Here is an 18,623-nt window from a genome sequence, read left to right as displayed (position 1 = left end):
TTCCTTTCTCAGATTGTTCTTTTCCATGGTGAATTAGTAAAAGAAAAAAGGGGAGAGTTCCCGTCGTGGCGACGAGGAAGCAAATCTGACTAGGAACCATGAGGTTGTGGGTTCGAACCCTGGCCTTGCTCAGTGGGTGAAGGATCCAGGGTTGCCTTGAGCTGTGGGGTAGGTCGAAGATGCAGTTCAGATCTGGTGTGGCTGTGGCTGTGGTGTAGGCCAGCAGCGGTAGCTCCAATTCGACCCCTAGCCGGGGAACCTCCATATGCCTGCGGATGTGGCCCTAGAAAGCAAAAAAAGAAAGAGAGAGAGAGAGAGAAGTGTGCCTAAGGTCAGATAATACACAATGATGATTTAGTCAACCTGAACACGGTTGAATTAAAACATCCAGAATGAATTTTCAGAATAGAAACCTTGCCTGCTTTTTCTGCTGTACCCTGGAACCTTCGCATGTGAATGCTCAAATCTTTGTCAAACATTTGTGAGCATTCAAATGTCTTGCACACTCTTACAAGGAAAGTTGGCTACCATATCTCATATTTTCTTCAAGCAACAAATGAATCATTTTGATCTTGGCTTCCAATTGTCTTGGGGAAACTGAACAGCAACACCTGAGACTTCTGCTCACCTTTAGGATTAGTGTCCTCAAGATCTTAGTAGCCTCTTGTCTCCTTCTCTGTGCTTAAGTCAAAAGGGCAAGTATAGTTATTATTGAGTGATGTCTCCAAAGGAAACTTTCTTTCTTCTTCATCTTCTTTTTTTTTTTTTTTTTCTTTTTAGGGCCACACCTGTGGCATATGAAAGTTCCCAGGCTAGGGGTTGAATTGGAGCTACAGATGCTAGCCCGTGCTGCAGCCACAGCAAAGCGGGATCTGAGCTTCATCTGCGACCGACACCACAGCTCACGGCAACACTGGATCCTTAACCAGTGAGGCCAGGGATCAAACCTGAATCCTCATGGATACGACTCAGGTTCTTAACCTGCTGAGCCACAACAGGAACTTCAAAAATTTATTTCTGGTTCCTGCTTACTGGGTTGGCCAGCATCGGACAGGCCCGGGGCCAGTATAAACAGAGTCATATTTACAACCCTGCTCAACTTCTACACCTCCTCTTTCTGGAAAGCTCTTTCCTCCTTGAAGTGTTTTTTCTTTTTTCTTTTCTTTTTTCTTTTTTTTTTTTTTTTGGCCACACCCTCAGCATGCATAGGTTCCTGGACCAGGGTTGGACCTGCACCACAGCTAGAACCAGAGACACAGCAGTGACAATGACGGATCCTTAATCCGCTGAGCTATGAGGGAACTTCCTGAATTGTTTTTCAAAGACTGCTGATGATGTGAGAAGAACATACTGACCACAACAAAACAAAATCCAAACCAGAATGCTCTTGTTTATACAAAGGAAGCCATTTTATCTTCATTCACTAAATACTGAAAGAAATTCATAAATACTTTAGCTGTTTTTTTTCTTTTTACAGCCACGCCTGCAGCATATGGAGGTTCCTGGACTAGGGGTCAAATGGGAGCTGCAGCTGCTGGCCTAAACCACAGCCACAGCCACAGTAACACTGGATCTGAGCTGCAGCTTGCAGCAAGGCTGGATCCTTAACTCACTGCGAAAGGCCAGGGATGGAACCTGCAGACTCACAGACACTGTGTTGGGGTCTTAATTCGCTGAGCCACAGCAGGAACTCCCTTAGCTATTTTTTAACTGCAAATTCAGGATTAACTGGATTATATGAAATATTAATCCTAAAGAATGGTTGTCTTCCCAATAAGGTAGTTTCTATAACTTGGCTTCTCTCTCTCTCATTTTTTTTTAAGTTGCCGACGGCTCGGCTCTGGCCTTGCTGTGGCTGTGGTGTGGGCCTCAGCTGCAGCTCCAATTTGACTTCTAGCCTGATAAATTCCATATGCTGCAGCTGCAGTTGTTTTGTCTTTTTGCCATTTCTTGGGCCACTCCTGAGGCATGTGGAGGTTCCCAGGCTAGGGGTCTAATTGGAGCTGTAGCCGCCAACCTATACCACAGCCACAGCAACGCCAGATGTGAACCGCGTCTATGACTTACACCACAGCTCACGGCAATGCCGGATCCTTAACCCCCTCTCGAGGCCAGGGATTGAACCTGCATCCTCATGGATATTAAATTTATTTCCCCTGAGCCATGACGGGAATTCCCTCAGCTTCTATTTATTTGGCCGCACTAGCAGCATGTAGAAGTTCATGGTCCAGGGATTGAACCCCCACCTCAGCAGTGACCTAGTCGGCTGCAGTAACAACACTGAATCCTTAACCTGCTGTACCACACGGGAACTCTTAGCTCTTTCCAAATTGAAGTTTTGTTTTGTTTCGTTTTGTTTTCCTTTTATGGCTCTACCTGTGGCATGTGGAAGTTTCCAGGCCAGAATCGGAGCCACATCTACAACCCAGGCTACAGCTACAGCAATGCCAGGTTCTTAACCCACTGCACCACAGAAGGAACTCCTCTACTTGAAGATTTAATGAAGATCTATCTGTTCCTCATATGCATTTTGCCAAGTCGGGAAAGAGTGAGGGAGATGAGCTCCCCACACTCCAGAAGCTCAGGGCAATAAAAGTTGTCTTTTGTGTGTGACTGCCATACCCCCAAGGGAAAATGAAATATATATCTATGCTACTCACTGCAGACAAAAAGAAAAATGTAAGAAATCTCTCCTCCACTGACAGAATCTAGTTTTATGACAATAACAAAAATTCCAGCGAGAGCACGTTGGAGTTTTTAGGCTATCATTTAAGATCTTTTAAAGATTCTTGTCTAAGTAGTCTCAAGAGATAAATAGCCAGAACACTTCTGGCTCTCCAAAACATTAAGTACAAATGCAGTACCAGCTAAGAATAAAAATTGCTTTTTGTCTTCCATAAAAAAGAAAGGAGACTTAGAGAAATAAGTCAGAGTTCCAGGTTCTCTCCAAGTTCAGATACTAAATTTTTTTTTTTGGTCTTTTAATCTTTTCATGGCCACATCCATGGCATATGGAGGTTCCCAGGCTAGGGATCCAATCAGAGCTGCAGCTGCTGGCCTATACCACAGCCACAGCAACGCCAGGTCCGAGCCGTGTCTGCTACCTACACTACTGTTCACGCAACACCAGATCCTTAACCCACTGAGCAAGGCAAGGGATCGACCCATGTCCTCATGGATCTTAGGTGCGTTAACCACTGACCCATGATGGAAACTCCTACTAGTTAAGTTTTTAAGCCATTTTGAGTTTATTTTTGTGTATGGTGTGAGGGTGTGTTCTAACTTCATTGATTTACATGAGGCTGTCCAACTCTCCCAGCACCACTTGCTGAAAAGATTGGCTATTCCCTACTGTATATTCTTGCCTCCTTTGTTGAAGATTGATTGTCCATAGGTGTGTGGATAGATGCGTGTATTAAATTGAGAAAATCAACCATGCATTTCAGGGAAAAAAATCACTCCATGGCTGATAGGTGTCAGTGCCTTTTATTTTGAACATAGTTTTACTAACACTATCAGTTGGACATCGTGCTTCCAGCTTTCTCAACAGTTTGCAATGACCCAGCAACATTTCTCTCAGGTTTTCTGTGAATAACAGCATATACTTGTAAGACAGCTTACCTGAGTTCAGGGATACCAAACAGTTCTCAGCAAGAAGTGACAAATTCTATTTTTTTTTTTTTTTTTTTGTCTTTTCTAGGGCCGCACTCGCAGCATATGGAGGTTCCCAGGCTAGGGGTCGAATCGGAGCTGTAGCCACCAGCCTACGCCAGAGCCACAGCAACGCAGGATCTGAGCCACGTCTGCGACCCACACCATAGCTCGCGGCAATGCCGGATCCTCAACCAACTGAGCAAGGCCAGGGATTGAACCCACAACCTCATGGTTCCAGGTCAGATTCATTAACCACTGAGCCACGACAGGAACTTCTTTTTTTTTTTTAATTTTTTATTATAGTTGAATTACAATAGTCTGTCAATTTGTGCTGTTTAGCAAAGGGACCCGGTCATACCTATATATATATATTCTTTTTTGCATATTATCTTGAATCATGTTCTATCACAAGTATTGGACATAGTTCCTTGTGCTATACAGCAGGACCTCATAGTTGATCCATTCTAAGTGTAATAGTTTGCATACTAACCCCAACCTCGCAGTCTACTTGGGAGGACTCCCTGCCCCTCCCACTTGGCAACCACAAGTCTGTTCTCCATGTCTGTGAGTCTGTTTCTGTAGATAGGTTCATTTGTGCCTTATTTACTTATTTATTTATTTTGCTTTTTAGGGCCACACCTGAGGCTTATGGAGGTTCCCAAGCTAGAGGATGCAGGATCCAAGCCGTCTTTGACCTACACCACAGCTCACAGCAATACCAGATCCTTAACCCACTGAACAAGGCCAGGGATCAAACCCTCATGGATACTAGTCAAGTAAATAACCCACTAAGCCACAATAAGAACTCCTATTTGCCTCTATTTCTTTTGGATTGTTCACCTTTTCTTTCATCATTTGTATGAGTTCTATGTATACTAAGGAACTCAATCCTTCAACTACAATATGTGCTGTAAATATTTTCCCCAATCTTTTGACTTGAGGGTATTTTTGGACATAAAGAAAATTAAAAAATTTTTTTCTTGGAGTTCCCATCGTGGCTCAGTGGTTAATGAATCCGACTAGGAACCATGAGGCTGCAGGTTCAATCCCTGGCCTTGCTCAGTGGGTTAAGGATCCGGCATTGCCGTGAGCTGTGGTGTAGGTTGCAGATGCAGCTCGGATCCCACGTTGCTGTGGCTCTGGTGTAGGCCAGTGGCTACAGCTCCAATTGGACCCCTAGCCTGGGAACCTCCACATGCCGCAGGAGCGGCCCAAGAAATGGCAAAAAGACAAAACAGCTGCAGCTGCAGCATATGGAATTTATCAGGCTAGAAGTCAAATTGGAGCTGCAGCTGAGGCCCACACCACAGCCACAGCAAGGCCAGAGCCGAGCCGTCGGCAACTTAAACCTCAGCTCACAGCAACGCTGGATCCTTAACCCACTGATCAAGGCCGGAGAGAAAAACCTCATCCTCATGGTCAGGTTTGTTACTGCTGAGCTTCAGTGGGAACTCCCAAGATTTCATTCTTTTTTCATGGCTGAGTAATATCCCATTATATCTATTATCTATCTATACATACATACACACACATAGCTTTTTAATCCATTCATCTACTGATAGGTTCTTAGGTTGCTTCTATATCATGGCTATTATAAATAATGCTGCAATGAACATAGGGGTATGTATATCCATTCTAATTAGTGTTTTCATTTTCCTCACATAAATATCCAGGAGTGAAATTACTGGACTGTATGGTGGTTTTATTTCTAATTTTTTGAGGACTCTCCATACTATTTTCCATAGCGGATGCACAAATTTGCATTTCCACCAACAGTGCATAAGAGTTCCCTTTGTTCCGCATCCTTGCCAACATGTGTTACGTGTTGCCTTTTGTTTTGTTTTGTTTTTTAGGGCCATACTCGCGGCATATGGAAGTTCCCAGGCTAGGCGTCCAATTGGAGCTATAGCCACTGGCCTACACCACAGCCACAGCAACACAAGATCCTTAACCCACTGAGAGAGGCCTGGGATAGAAACTGCATCCTCATGGATCCAGTTAACCCCTGAGCCACAAAGAGAACTCCTATTCGTTGCCTTTTTTATAACAGCCTTCTGATAGTTATCAGGTGATATCTCACTGTGGTTTTGATTTGCACTTTCCTGTTGATTAGTGACGTGGAGCAAAGATGCTCATGCATCTCTTGGCTGTCTGTATGCCTTCTTTGGAAAAATATCTATTCAGATCCTTTGCCCTTTTTTTTTTTCTTTTGTTTTGTTTATGTTTTTACCTTTTTTTTTTTTTTTTTTTTTTTTGTCTTTTAGGGCCATATCATACAGAGGTTCCCAGGCTAGAGGTCAGACCTGAGCTACAGCTGCCAGCCTATGCCACGGTCCCAGCAACACCAGATCCGAGCCATGTCTTCAAACTTCACCACAGCTCATAGCAATGCTGGATCCTTAACCCACTGAGTGAGACCAGGGATCGAACCTGCATCCTCGTGGGATGCTAGTTGGATTCGTTTCGGCTGTGCCACAATGGGAACTCCCCGTTTTTAATTTTTTAATTGCGGTTAAATACCTGTAACATAAAATTTACTATCTCAATTTTTATTTTGGAGCAGTTTTAATAAAATGTCAGTTGGCTGGTTACACAGAGACACACTTTCACATTTTGTTTTCAAACGAATCAGGCAGTATTCTTTAGCAGAAATTACAGGCTTCCTTGTAACCTCTGGGGATGACTCTGTAGAGAGAAAACCCTAATTAGCCACCACCCTGAATTTATCAAATCTATCTTGAACTTATTTTCTAAGAACATATTTTTATTTAATCCATCTTAACTACTTTTAAGAACACAGTTCAGTGGCATTAAATATACTCACATTGTTGTACATTCATCACTACCCTCTATTTCCAGAACATTTTCATCTTGCAAAACTAATACTCTATCCATTAAACAAAAACTCACTTCCCCCCACCCCAGTTCCTGGCAACCACCATTCTACTTTTGTCTTTTGTTTGATTGTATAGGTACTTCATATAAATGGACTCATACCGTTTTTACATTTTTGTGACTGGCTTATTTCACATAACGTAATGTCTGCAAGGTTCATCCAATATTGTAGCATATTGCATGATTTCCTTTTTTTAAGGCTGAATAATATTCCACTGTATGTATATACCACATTTTGTTTATCCATTCATCTGCTGATGGCCACTTACACACTTCCACCCCTTGACAATGGTGAATAATGCTCCCAGGAACATGAACAAATATTTTGACAAGACCCTGCTTTCAATTCTTTTGCATATTCAGCCAGAAGTGGAACTATTGATCAAATGATTTTAGTTTTAATTTTTTGAGGACTAGCCCTATTATTTTTCCATAGCAGTCACACCATTTCACATTCCTATCAAACAGTACACAGGTGTTCCAATTTCTCCAAAATTTCTCCAATACTTGTAATTTTCGAAATTTTCTTAAACATTCTAATAATTGTGACATGGTTCTGCTAACTTTTTAAAACAAGTTGTTTGGGAGTTCCTATCATGGCTCAGCAGGTTAAGGCCCCAACTACTATCCATGAGGATGTGGGTTCAATCCCTGGCCTCGCTCAGTGGATTAAGGATTCAGTGTTGTCATGAGCTGTGGTGTAGGCTGCAGACATGGCTTGGATCCTGCATTGCCATGACTGTGGCATAGGCTGCAGCTGCAGCTCTGATTTGACCCCTTAGCCTGGGAACGTCCATATGCCATGGATACAGCCCTAAAAATAAAATAAAATAAAACAAGTTGTTTGGGTAAAGTTATTGCAAAAACTGGTGAATTTAGAAAAAAATATAATTTTTGAGTCTCCTTGTGGTGCAACAGATTAAGGATCTAGCATTGTCACTGCAACAGCTCAGGCCGCTGCTATGGCATAGGTTAGATCCCTGGGGAAAAAAAGATAAATTTTCCTGAGAAAAATATTACCCTAGTTCTCCTCAGCATTTCCCACCTGAACCAAGAGGTATTTTTCTTCCAAGATGACATCATTTATCCAAGTTTTTGGTAGGTTACATTTGGATTGTTGTTAGTGATTAATAGGACAAGGTGTTTATCCTGTTAGACTTTGCAAAACTGCCTATTTCTTATTTCAGAATCACATGACCTAAAAATGATGACCGCAAGAATGTAACCCAAGAAAAGGGGAAATGAATTAACCACAGAGAAGAAAGGATTGGGGAGGGGGGGACTTGTAAAGAATTATGCAGTTTTTCTGAAATTTTACTTAAGTACACAGAACTGTAACTTCTTCATTGTTAAGTTTTTCAAAATTGTGGTTGATTTACAATGTTGTGTCAATTTCTGCTATACAGCAAAGTGACCCAGTTTCATTGGTAAGTTTTAATATTTGACCTCAAATAGAATAGAGAAACAGTAAAACTCTTATATTTTTTTAAAACTCAAATTTCTTTCTTTCCTTTTTTTTTTTTTTTTTTGTCTTTTTAGGGCTGCACTCTTAGCATATGGAGGTTCCCAGGCTAGAGGTTGAATCAGAGCCATAGCTGCTGGCCTACACCACAGTCACAGTAACCTGGGATCTGAGCTGAGTCTGCGAGCTACAACCCAGCTCACAACACCACCAGCTCCTTAACCCACCGAGTAAGGCCAGAGATTGAGCCTGCGTCCTCATGGGTGCTAGTCAGATTCGTTTGCACTGCGCCATGACAGGAACTCCAAAACTCAAATTTCTTTATTTCATAATATGGTGAAAATGGATAGAATGAGGAAGTGGAAAAAAAAATCCCCTGTATAACACCATACAACAGTTGGAAAAGGACCAGCACTGATGTATATTAAATATTAATTTGTTTCATCCAGTCTTAATTGGAAGAAAAAGGAAAATAATTACATGTAGTAGTTTAATTCCTTTTACCATAGTCTTCCCAAAGTTATATTTAAGAAATTCAATTACATAGGTTGTAAGAAAAGAACCAGCCCATTAACAACAATGTTACGTGGTGAAGCAGCTTTGAACTTGGTCTCTGAAGAAATAGGTTTGCATCCCAGGTTTAGCAACTTACCAGCTGTGCAATCTGTACTTTTTTTTTTTTTTGGTCTTTTTAGGGCCGAATCCCTGGCATATGGAAGTTTCCAGGCTAGGGGTTGAATCAGAGCTGCAGCTGCTGGCCACAGCCACAGCCTCAGCAACGCCAGATCCAAGCCACATATGTGACCTACACTGCAGCTTGCAGCAACACTGGAGCTTTAACCCACTGAGCAAGGCCAGGGATCGAACCCTCATCCTCATGGATATTAACGCAGTTCTTAAACTGCTGAACCACAATGGGAATTCCGTCTGTGCAATCTTTAATGACTCACTTAACCCCTCTGAGCTTCTGTTGATCCTCATCTATAATCCAGAGATAATATCACAGGACTATGAAAATGATTACAGGATAGGTATGAGAGCAGCTGGCATATCAAAAATATTAGATGAATGTTAACTTAATTCCTTGAAGTTCCTATTGTGGTTCAGTGGGTAAAGAACCCAACTAGTATCCATGAGGATGAGGGGTTGAGCCCTGGCCTCCCTCAGTGGGTTAAGGATACGGAGTTGCTGTGAGCTGTGGCGTAGGTCACAGGTGCGGCTGGCTCGAATCTGGCATTGCTGTGGCTGTGGTGTAGGCCAACAGCTACAGCTCCTATTGTAGGCCATATGTACTTCCATATGCCATGGGTGCACCCCTAAAAAGAATTTTTTTTAAATGTTAATTTCAGGAGTTTCTGTCATGGCTCAGTGGAAACGAATCTGACTAGCATCCATGAGGACGCAGGTTCGATCCCTGGCCTCACTCAGTGGGTCAAGGATCTGGTGTTGCCATGAGCTGTGGTGTAAGGTCACAGCTGCAGCTCAGATCTGACATTGCTGTGGCTGTGGTGTAGGCCAGCAGCTACAGCTCCTATTGGACCCCTAGCCTGGGAAGCTCCATATGCCTCAGGTGCGGTCCTGGGGAAAAAAAAAAAAAAAAAGACAAAAACAAACAAAAGTTAAATTCACTCTCTTTTCCAAACTAGGGTCAGGGTGGTCTAGTTATTTTGTAGAGCTTTAAGCATCCATCGTGGGGGCTCTGGATAGCATTCTCAAAGAATGACTTGAATCAGAATTTTTCCAAAAAAACCAACAAAAAGGAGTTCCCATCACAAATCTGACTAGCATCTACACATATGTGACCTACACCGCAGCTTGCAGCAACACTGGAGCTTTAACCCACTGAGCAAGGCCAGGGATCGAACCCTCATCCTCATGGATATTAACGCAGTTCTTAAACTGCTGAACCACAATGGGAATTCCGTCTGTGCAATCTTTAATGACTCACTTAACCCCTCTGAGCTTCTGTTGATCCTCATCTATAATCCAGAGATAATATCACAGGACTATGAAAATGATTACAGGATAGGTATGAGAGCAGCTGGCATATCAAAAATATTAGATGAATGTTAACTTAATTCCTTGAAGTTCCTATTGTGGTTCAGTGGGTAAAGAACCCAACTAGTATCCATGAGGATGAGGGGTTGAGCCCTGGCCTCCCTCAGTGGGTTAAGGATACGGAGTTGCTGTGAGCTGTGGCGTAGGTCACAGGTGCGGCTGGCTCGAATCTGGCATTGCTGTGGCTGTGGTGTAGGCCAACAGCTACAGCTCCTATTGTAGGCCATATGTACTTCCATATGCCATGGGTGCACCCCTAAAAAGAATTTTTTTTTAAATGTTAATTTCAGGAGTTTCTGTCATGGCTCAGTGGAAACGAATCTGACTAGCATCCATGAGGACGCAGGTTCGATCCCTGGCCTCACTCAGTGGGTCAAGGATCTGGTGTTGCCATGAGCTGTGGTGTAAGGTCACAGCTGCAGCTCAGATCTGACATTGCTGTGGCTGTGGTGTAGGCCAGCAGCTACAGCTCCTATTGGACCCCTAGCCTGGGAAGCTCCATATGCCTCAGGTGCGGTCCTGGGGAAAAAAAAAAAAAAAAAGACAAAAACAAACAAAAGTTAAATTCACTCTCTTTTCCAAACTAGGGTCAGGGTGGTCTAGTTATTTTGTAGAGCTTTAAGCATCCATCGTGGGGGCTCTGGATAGCATTCTCAAAGAATGACTTGAATCAGAATTTTTCCAAAAAAACCAACAAAAAGGAGTTCCCATCACAAATCTGACTAGCATCTATGGGGACAAAGGTTCAGCTACAAATGCTTCCTTCTCCAACTGTCTCAGATTTCCTCAGTATCCCTTCCCATCTTTTCCCATACATAACCAAGTTCCCGCTCTCCCACTTTGACTCCTATCCCCACCTGCTATGGGCTGAATTGTGTCCCCCTTCAAGTTCAAATGTTGAAGCCCTAAATCTCAATGTGGCTGTATTTGGAATCAGGGCCTTTAAAGAAGTAATTAAGGTTGAATGAGGTCATAAGGATAGGGCTCTAATCCGATAGGACTGATGCCTTATAAGAGAAAGAAACAGCAGAGGCCTCTCTCTGGGTACATATAGTGAAAAGGCCACGGGAGGATATTGCAAGAAGGAGCCATCTGCAAGCCAGGAAGAGAGGTCTCATCAGACACCACCCCTCCTGGTACCTTGATCTTGGACTGCCTCCAGAAATGAGAAAATAAACTTCTATCATTTAAGCCCCTTAGTCTATGATATTTCGCTATGGTAGCTCGAGCAGACTAGTACCTTTAGCTCATCTATTTTTGTCTATTTTCTCTCTGCAGGGTTGCAGGTGTGGCTCAGATCCCTGTTGCTGTGGCTGTGGCAGAGGCCAGAGGCTGGGCCTCCTATAGCTCCTGTGATTCCAACTCAGCCCCTAGCGTGGGAACTTCCATATGCCATGGGTGCAGCCCTAGAAAGGGATAAAAGATAATAGAAGCAAAAAAAAATTTTTTTTTAAATTTTTTCAGTCAAACTTTATGTGGAACTCACACATGAAACAGAAAAAAGTAGAGCAGCTCTTAACAAATCAGGAACAGGTAACACTTAGCTATACCTGCAGATCTCCTCCCTCTCAGCATGAGCATCCCCCCTCAGCCAGCGGAAGCTGTTTAGGCCCCATCTTAGGGCTTCAAGAAACTAAAATTTAGGAGTTCCCATCGTGGTGCAGTGGTTAACGAATCCGACTTAGGAACCATGGGTTATGGGTTCGATCCCTGGCCTTGCTCAATGAGTTAAGGATCCAGCGTTGCCCTGAGCTGTGGTGTAGGTTGCAGACGCGGCTCAGATCCCGCACTGCTGTGGCTCTGGCGTAGGCCAGCAGCCACAGCTCCAATTCGACCCCTTGCCTGGGAACCTCCATATGCTGCAGGAGGAGCCCAAGAAATGGCAAAAAGACAAAAGAAAAAGAAACTAAAATTTAAAACTGGTAGACAGACAAGACCAATGCACTGGTCTTAAGCAATGAGTTAAAACTCGGTTTGTTTGCTTCTTTGATTCTTTGTTTCTTTCTCTCTTTCTTTTTCTTTCTTTCTTTCTTTTTTAATGGCTGAACTCATGAACCCAAGTCTTCATGGATCCTAGTCGGGTTTGCTACCGCTGAGCCACGATGGAACTCCCAAAACTCTGTTTTGATAGAGTTCTCTGCTTTTGAAAGAAAAGGACATAAATGAGTGGGAAAGAATGTTATTATTCAATCTCACCATGGTATGAATCACACTCTTCACTATGTAGGCATCTGGTGGCATAGCAACCGATTCCAATTTCAAGTAGAATACTGAGAAGGAACTAATATCACCTCTAAAGTGCCAGCTTCCCAATACCTTTAAAGTATATATAACTCCTGAATCTATTCTTCCAGACCTATCCTTTCATCCAAGAGCTAATTTACCTAAATTCAAATGCCTGTCATTTCAGAGAGTACCCACAGACGCCATTTTTACCACCAAACTGGTTTCCCTCTCCAAGTTCCCCAATTTCTTGCAGCTTTGGAGGTAGCGGTGAAATTTCTCTTCTTCTTTTAAGTTCATCTAGTCACTAACTCTTTTCTTCTTCTCATCCTTCTCCTTTTTGCAACACCAGACCCTTAACTTACTGTGCCACAGTGGCTACTGGTCACCAGTTCTTACTAATTCTTCTCTTAGAGAGACACGTAGATTCATTGTGTCACTACTTACATTGCCCCTACTTTCATTTGGACCCTTGTTACTTCATGCCTGGATTGCTGCAAGAATTTCCATCCTGTAGTCTGTTCCAAACTAATTTTTATGCAGTCTAATGTTAATCTGTGTAGATTTATGATGACCTGGTTTCTGGACAGTTCTCTGGTCTAGGTTTCTATCTTTATTTCAGATTATAGGATGATCCAACTTTCCAATTCCAAACATTAGTGTGTCGTCGGTATTATGCAAAAGAAGCAGAAAAGCTAAACATTACTTGTGGCCTTTGGATTGTCTTGGTATGCTCTCAGCATTCTGATCTCTTTGACTCTTGGATCTGATAACATTAATCCCGATCATGTTTTGGTTCCTGGTCTCTGACTGCTATTTATATTTTCCTTTTGTTCTTGAAATGATTACAGTGTCTTACTGCCTAGCAGTTTCAGTTCTTGTTTTTAACATCTCAAGTTTAGCCACCTATTTGACACACGACTTTCAATTCAGAACTCTTCAACCTGGCATTTATGGTTTTCCTTTTTGTTTTTTGTGGTTTTTTTTTTTTTTCTTTTTTTTTTTTTTTTTTTTTTTCTTTTTTAGGGCTGCACCGGCAGCATGTGAAAGTTCCCAGGTCAGGGCTTGAAATTGGAGCTACAGATGCTGGCCTATACCACAGCCACAGCAAGGAGGGATCCAAGCTGCCTCTGCAACCTACACCACAGCTCACGGCAGCAACAGATCCCTGACCTACTAAACAAGGCCAGGGATCAAACCCGTATCCTCATGGATGCTAGTTGGAATCATTTCCACTGTGCCACAATGGGAATTCTCTTGACCTTTTTCTTTTTTTTTTTTTTTTTTTGCTTTTTAGGGCCGTATCTGCAGCACATGGAAGCTCCCAGGTTAGGGATTGAATCAGAGCTGTACCTGCTGGCCTATGCCACAGCCACAGCAACACTGGATCCAAGCTGTGTCTGAGATCTACAGCACAGCTCACAGCAATGCTGGATCCTTAACCCATTGAGCAAGGCCAGGGATTGAACTTTCATCCTCATGGATACTAGTCAGACTCCTTTACACTGTGCCACAACAGGAACCCCTTGACTATTTTTTTTTTAATCTTTCTAGGGCCAGCATTGTATACAACTCTAAGCAGAATCATTGGCATTGTATTTTGTGTTAATGGCTTCTCATACTGGAACATACTATGATTTGTGTTTTATGTTCTCATTTCCTATCCCACTGCAGCCATTCTTTCTCCACAGTTGTGGCTACAAGATGCCCACCGGTAGTCAGGTCCTGGCCAGAAATGAGAGATTGAAAAGCTTTGGGACCCAGTATGAACCTACACCTGTAATTACTACATCGTTGCTCTGCTCTTCAGTTCTATTAAATAAGCTTCTTTCTAAGATCTGGGTCCTAGATCTGGTGCCTTGTGTCCTGCTTTGCCTTGTAACATGCCTAGGACCCTAGTCCCATAGAGAAACTCATGACTTCAAGATAAACTTCCCTCATGCCAACTGCCTTACTGAAATACCTGCCAGTTGCTGTCTGTTGCCAAGTATTTAGGATACTAATGGCTTGCTGGTCCAGACCTATAGCTGGGTCTGTCAAATCTAGTGCCAGCTTCATCCCAGCAAAAGGGTCTAATCACATCTTTTGATCACTTTTCTAGACTTCCTGCCATGCTGTTCACCATGCCTACCAATATCTATCTCAGAACGAAGGGGTATTTAACCTCTTTTAAAATGTGTTGCCCCAATCAGAAAAGAAATATTCAGATGTTATCTGAAAATGATGTCTCTCATTATTATAGATGCTATAACGTATCTATAATATCTCAATGTCAACTCTCTTATTATAGATACTATACTACACTTGACTATAAAATCAACAGACTTTTAAAACATATGACTTTCCAGGAGTTCCCATCGTGGCTCAGAGGTAACAAACCTGACTAGTATCCATGAGGATGAGTGTTTGATCCCTGGCCTTGCTCAGTGGGGTTAAGGATCCGGTGTTGCCATGACCTGCAGTGTAGGCCGCAGATGCAGCTTGGATCTGGCATTGCTGTGGTTGTGGCATAGGCTGGCAGCTGAGGCTGTGATTTGACCCCTAGGCTGGGAACTTCCATATGCCACAGGTGTGGCCCTAAAAAAACAAAAAACAGAACAAAAAAAACTATATGACTTTCTAAACATTTTTACCATACTGGGTCCTTTATCGTCTACTGGCTAACACAAAGTATATGCTGGCCAAAATATGATATGAACTGCATCATAAGTAAATCATAACAAATGAAACAAAATTTGGAAAGGAGAAACTGCAAAAAGAATTTTATCAAAGATTATAAAAATTATCTAGCAACTATAATCATAAATTACTACAAGTGAAGGTGGAATGACAGATTTAATGGATTACCTGAACAAGTTATTTATTCAGATGCCAAAAAGCAACTTCCCTTTATTTTTTTTCTGGATGTCCCTAGGGCATATGGAATGTCCCTGGCCAGGGATCGCATCTGAGCCAGAGCTGCAGCAAATGCTGGATCCCCAACACACTGAGCCAGGCCAGGGATAGAACTGGCAGCTCCACAGAGACAAGTCAGATCATTAACCCACTGTAGTGGGAACTCCAAGAAGCAACTTCTTTACCATAAAAGTTTCTACATTTTATTTTCCTTAGAATAGAGAGGTGTCTCAGGTGTGTTTACTCATATTACTAATTCACCAAAACTGCATTAAATTCTGCAAAAAAAAAATGTATAAAGCATATGTGGAACTACAGCTGCGAATGTAAAAAATGAAGAACCCTTATTTTGTTCTTGAAAATTTTATTTCAGGTTAAACAAAAAAAAAAAATCAAATGTTATTTATGTCATCCAGGGACAGGTGGGAGGTATGAACATCCTTTCTAGCTGTTAGCTGGCAAACTCCAAATGAGAGATCGAGGTTTAAGATGCTTATTAGTCCAGATTATACTTACTCCCAAAGAGATAATGAAAATAAGTCAAAAAGATGAGAAACAGATTTACATGAAGTCCCATCAGAAAGGCTGAGAAAGTGATGTCTAATGCTTTGGGAAATTCTGCTTCCACCTAATACTCAGAAGAACAAATTCTCAAAGGTCAGGAGCAGGTGGTTTATACTCTCAGTGTTAGAAACCATGATATGCACTTTTATCAGTTTCATATGATTATTAGAATTCAAGATGTTATTTAAGATGTAGGCCCAAACAGTTAGTCATTGCCAAAAAAAAAATGGAAAATGTACATTTCTTTAGAGGAAACAAAAATGTGACCATTTGCATCTTGTCTTAATTTACAATTATTAAGTCCAATTTTAATGTTCATAACAACAAAAAAGACACGGTAGCATTGTTATACACCTGAAAAAGATTCCAGATGGAATGTCCTTATTCACAGCAGAAACCAAGAAGTCCTAATTCAATCTACAGATTTTATTTCTGATCATGTAATAAACTTTCACTTATTTCTTTGAGTCTGCTTTCTGTTAACAACATACATCTTGTCAGATGTTACATCACTGATTTCCAAGCTCTCCTTCCATTGTATGAAATTTCCCCTTTAACTAAGATGTACCTAGAGATACCAAGACAACTCAGATAGCTGTAATGGCCTTCAGTAATTCTGTCTTACTACTTAGTTGACTTATTCCAGTGAAGGCTAGTGTCAAGTTTATCCAATAGTCTTTGATTTCAGAATTACTTATAATAGTAGAATATAGCATCACATACAGAAATCTTGATCAATAGTCTACGCACATCTCATAGCCAGTTATCTTTCTAAACAATTTACAAATGTAAAATATGCAATATTATTTAAAATAAATATACAATATATAGTTTCTACATTCTCAGACAGGCTTAAAAATGAGGTAATAAAAACTTAACTGATTAAACCTTTTACCATTCTGGAAATGGCTTAGGGAAAGAGTGAAATTTTTTTTTTCTTAGTCTTTTCATATTTTCTTGAAATGCTTCTGAGTAGCTTCTTTTCTATTCTGAAACATTATGTAAAAAATCCTTAAGCTTTGTTGGATAGTCTGTCATCACCCCGGTTGCTCCCAAATCAAAAGCTCTTTTGTATTCCTGCTCTTCATTTAATACCCAAATATACACCTGAAAATTAGAAACACAAGAAGAAATGTTAAAATAGAAAATCTTTTTTTTTCTTTTCTTTCTTCTTCTTTCTTTCTTTATTTATTTAGCCATGCTTGCGACGTGCGGAATGTCAATACTGTTAACTGTAAGGTAGAGTTTGAGGTCTTTGAATGAGAACTAGCAAGGCAGCGGCAGAGTTGGGACACCAAATTAGATCAGGTAAAAGTTCCTACCTCTTAAACGTGTGTTAAACAGGTAAACTACATTGTTTCTAAAACACATCATCCTAGGGCTAGGGACTTCCCATAATTGCCCAGTGGTAACGAACCGGGCAGGTATCCATGAGGATGTGGATTCAATCCCTGGCCTTGATCAGTGAGCTAAGGATCCAGAGTTGCCGTGAGCTGTGGTGTAGATCGCAGATGTGGCTCCGATCCTGTGTTGCTGTGGCTGTGGTGTAGGCCTGCAGCTATAGCTCTGATTCGACCCCTAGCCTGAGGACTTGCATATGATGCGGGCTCAGCAAGACAAAAAAAATAAAATGCATCATTCCAAAAACTTACCTGAATGCCTCGGGCAGTGAGATGGTCAAACAAAGCTTTCCTCATTAATAAACTAAAAAAGAGACCATAATAGAAAAGAATATTATAAAAGAATACATATGTATTTTCATTTACTATATATTTCTCTCTCTCTCTCTTTTTGGCCTTGCTCATGGTATGCAGAAGATCCTGGGCCAGGGATCAAACTTGCACATATCAGTGACAATGCCAGATGCTTAACCCACTGAACCTCAAGGAAACTCCTCATTTAGTCAATTTAGAGTTTATAATTCCTAATTGAATTTAATCCCAATGTCCAGGCAATTTCAGCAACAGCCTCAAGTAATAACAGCTGCTGTGGATGCATTTATATCTTAGCTGCTGGATCTCTTTTCTACTCCTTGTTGCCATTAGATCCCCAGGAGACCCATTCTTAATTGAAGCAGCTCCATGGGGAAGAGGCTTCCTCACTTTCCCTGCTGGCAACATAATGAGAGTGAGAAAGAATTTAGAAGTCTGTGAGCCTAACTTTCCAAATTAAAATAAGGAAATGGAATTTCTGTCATGGCTCAGTGGAAACAAATCCGACTAGGAACCATGAGGTTGCCAGTTCGATTCCTGGCCTCACTCAGCAGGTTAAGAATCCGGCATTGCCATGAGCTGTGGTGTAGGTCGCAAATACAGCTTGGATCTGGTGTTGCCATGGCTGTGGTGTAGGCTGGCAGCTAGAGCTCCGATTAGACCCCTAGCCTGGGAACCTCACTATGCCTCAGGTGCGGCCCTTAAAAATAAATAAATAAAAATAAGGACGTGAACTTGGGTCAAATTCTATATCACAGTCTATTTACAAACTGAAGTAGCCTTTTTGTGAGCTATCTTAGAAACCTAATGTCTATCGATTACATTATCCTTTATATAGGGAAAAAAGTGGGGGTTTTTTGGTTCCAAATAGCTAACTTAAAAGTAAATGTTTAGGAGTTCCCGTTGTGGCTCAGTGGTTAACGAATCCAACTAGGAACCATGAGGTTGCAGGTTCGATCCCTGGCTTTGCTCAGTGGGTTAAGGATCCGGCGTTGCCGTGAGCTGTGGTGTAGGTCACAGACTCGGCTCAGATCCCGAGTTGCTGTGGCTCTGGTGTAGGCCGGTAGCTACAGCTCCGATTAGATCCCTAGCCTGGGAACCTCCATATGCCTTGGGAGTGGCCCTAGAAAAGGCAAAAAGACAAAAAAGAAAAAGAAAAA

General features: G+C 41.8%; 1 protein-coding gene across 1 annotated transcript in view; it reads right to left on the bottom strand.

The window, feature by feature from the left end:
* GDPD1 (glycerophosphodiester phosphodiesterase domain containing 1) overlaps nt 15,535-18,623 on the bottom strand; it is a 46,395-nt gene continuing 43,306 nt past the window's right edge. Inside the window, exons 9-10 of the mRNA XM_003358124.5 lie at nt 17,404-17,455; nt 15,535-16,858 (exon numbers count right to left, since the gene is read on the bottom strand). Coding sequence (XP_003358172.4) covers nt 16,736-16,858; nt 17,404-17,455 — 175 coding nt within the window. The 3' untranslated portion in view covers nt 15,535-16,735. The remainder of the gene's footprint in view (nt 16,859-17,403; nt 17,456-18,623) is intronic.

Source organism: Sus scrofa, chromosome 12 (assembly GCF_000003025.6).
Source record: "Sus scrofa isolate TJ Tabasco breed Duroc chromosome 12, Sscrofa11.1, whole genome shotgun sequence".
Lineage (NCBI taxonomy): Eukaryota > Metazoa > Chordata > Mammalia > Artiodactyla > Suidae > Sus > Sus scrofa.
The sequence above is the reverse complement of the archived record's forward strand: the minus strand, read 5'-3'. Positions and strand labels throughout refer to the sequence as shown.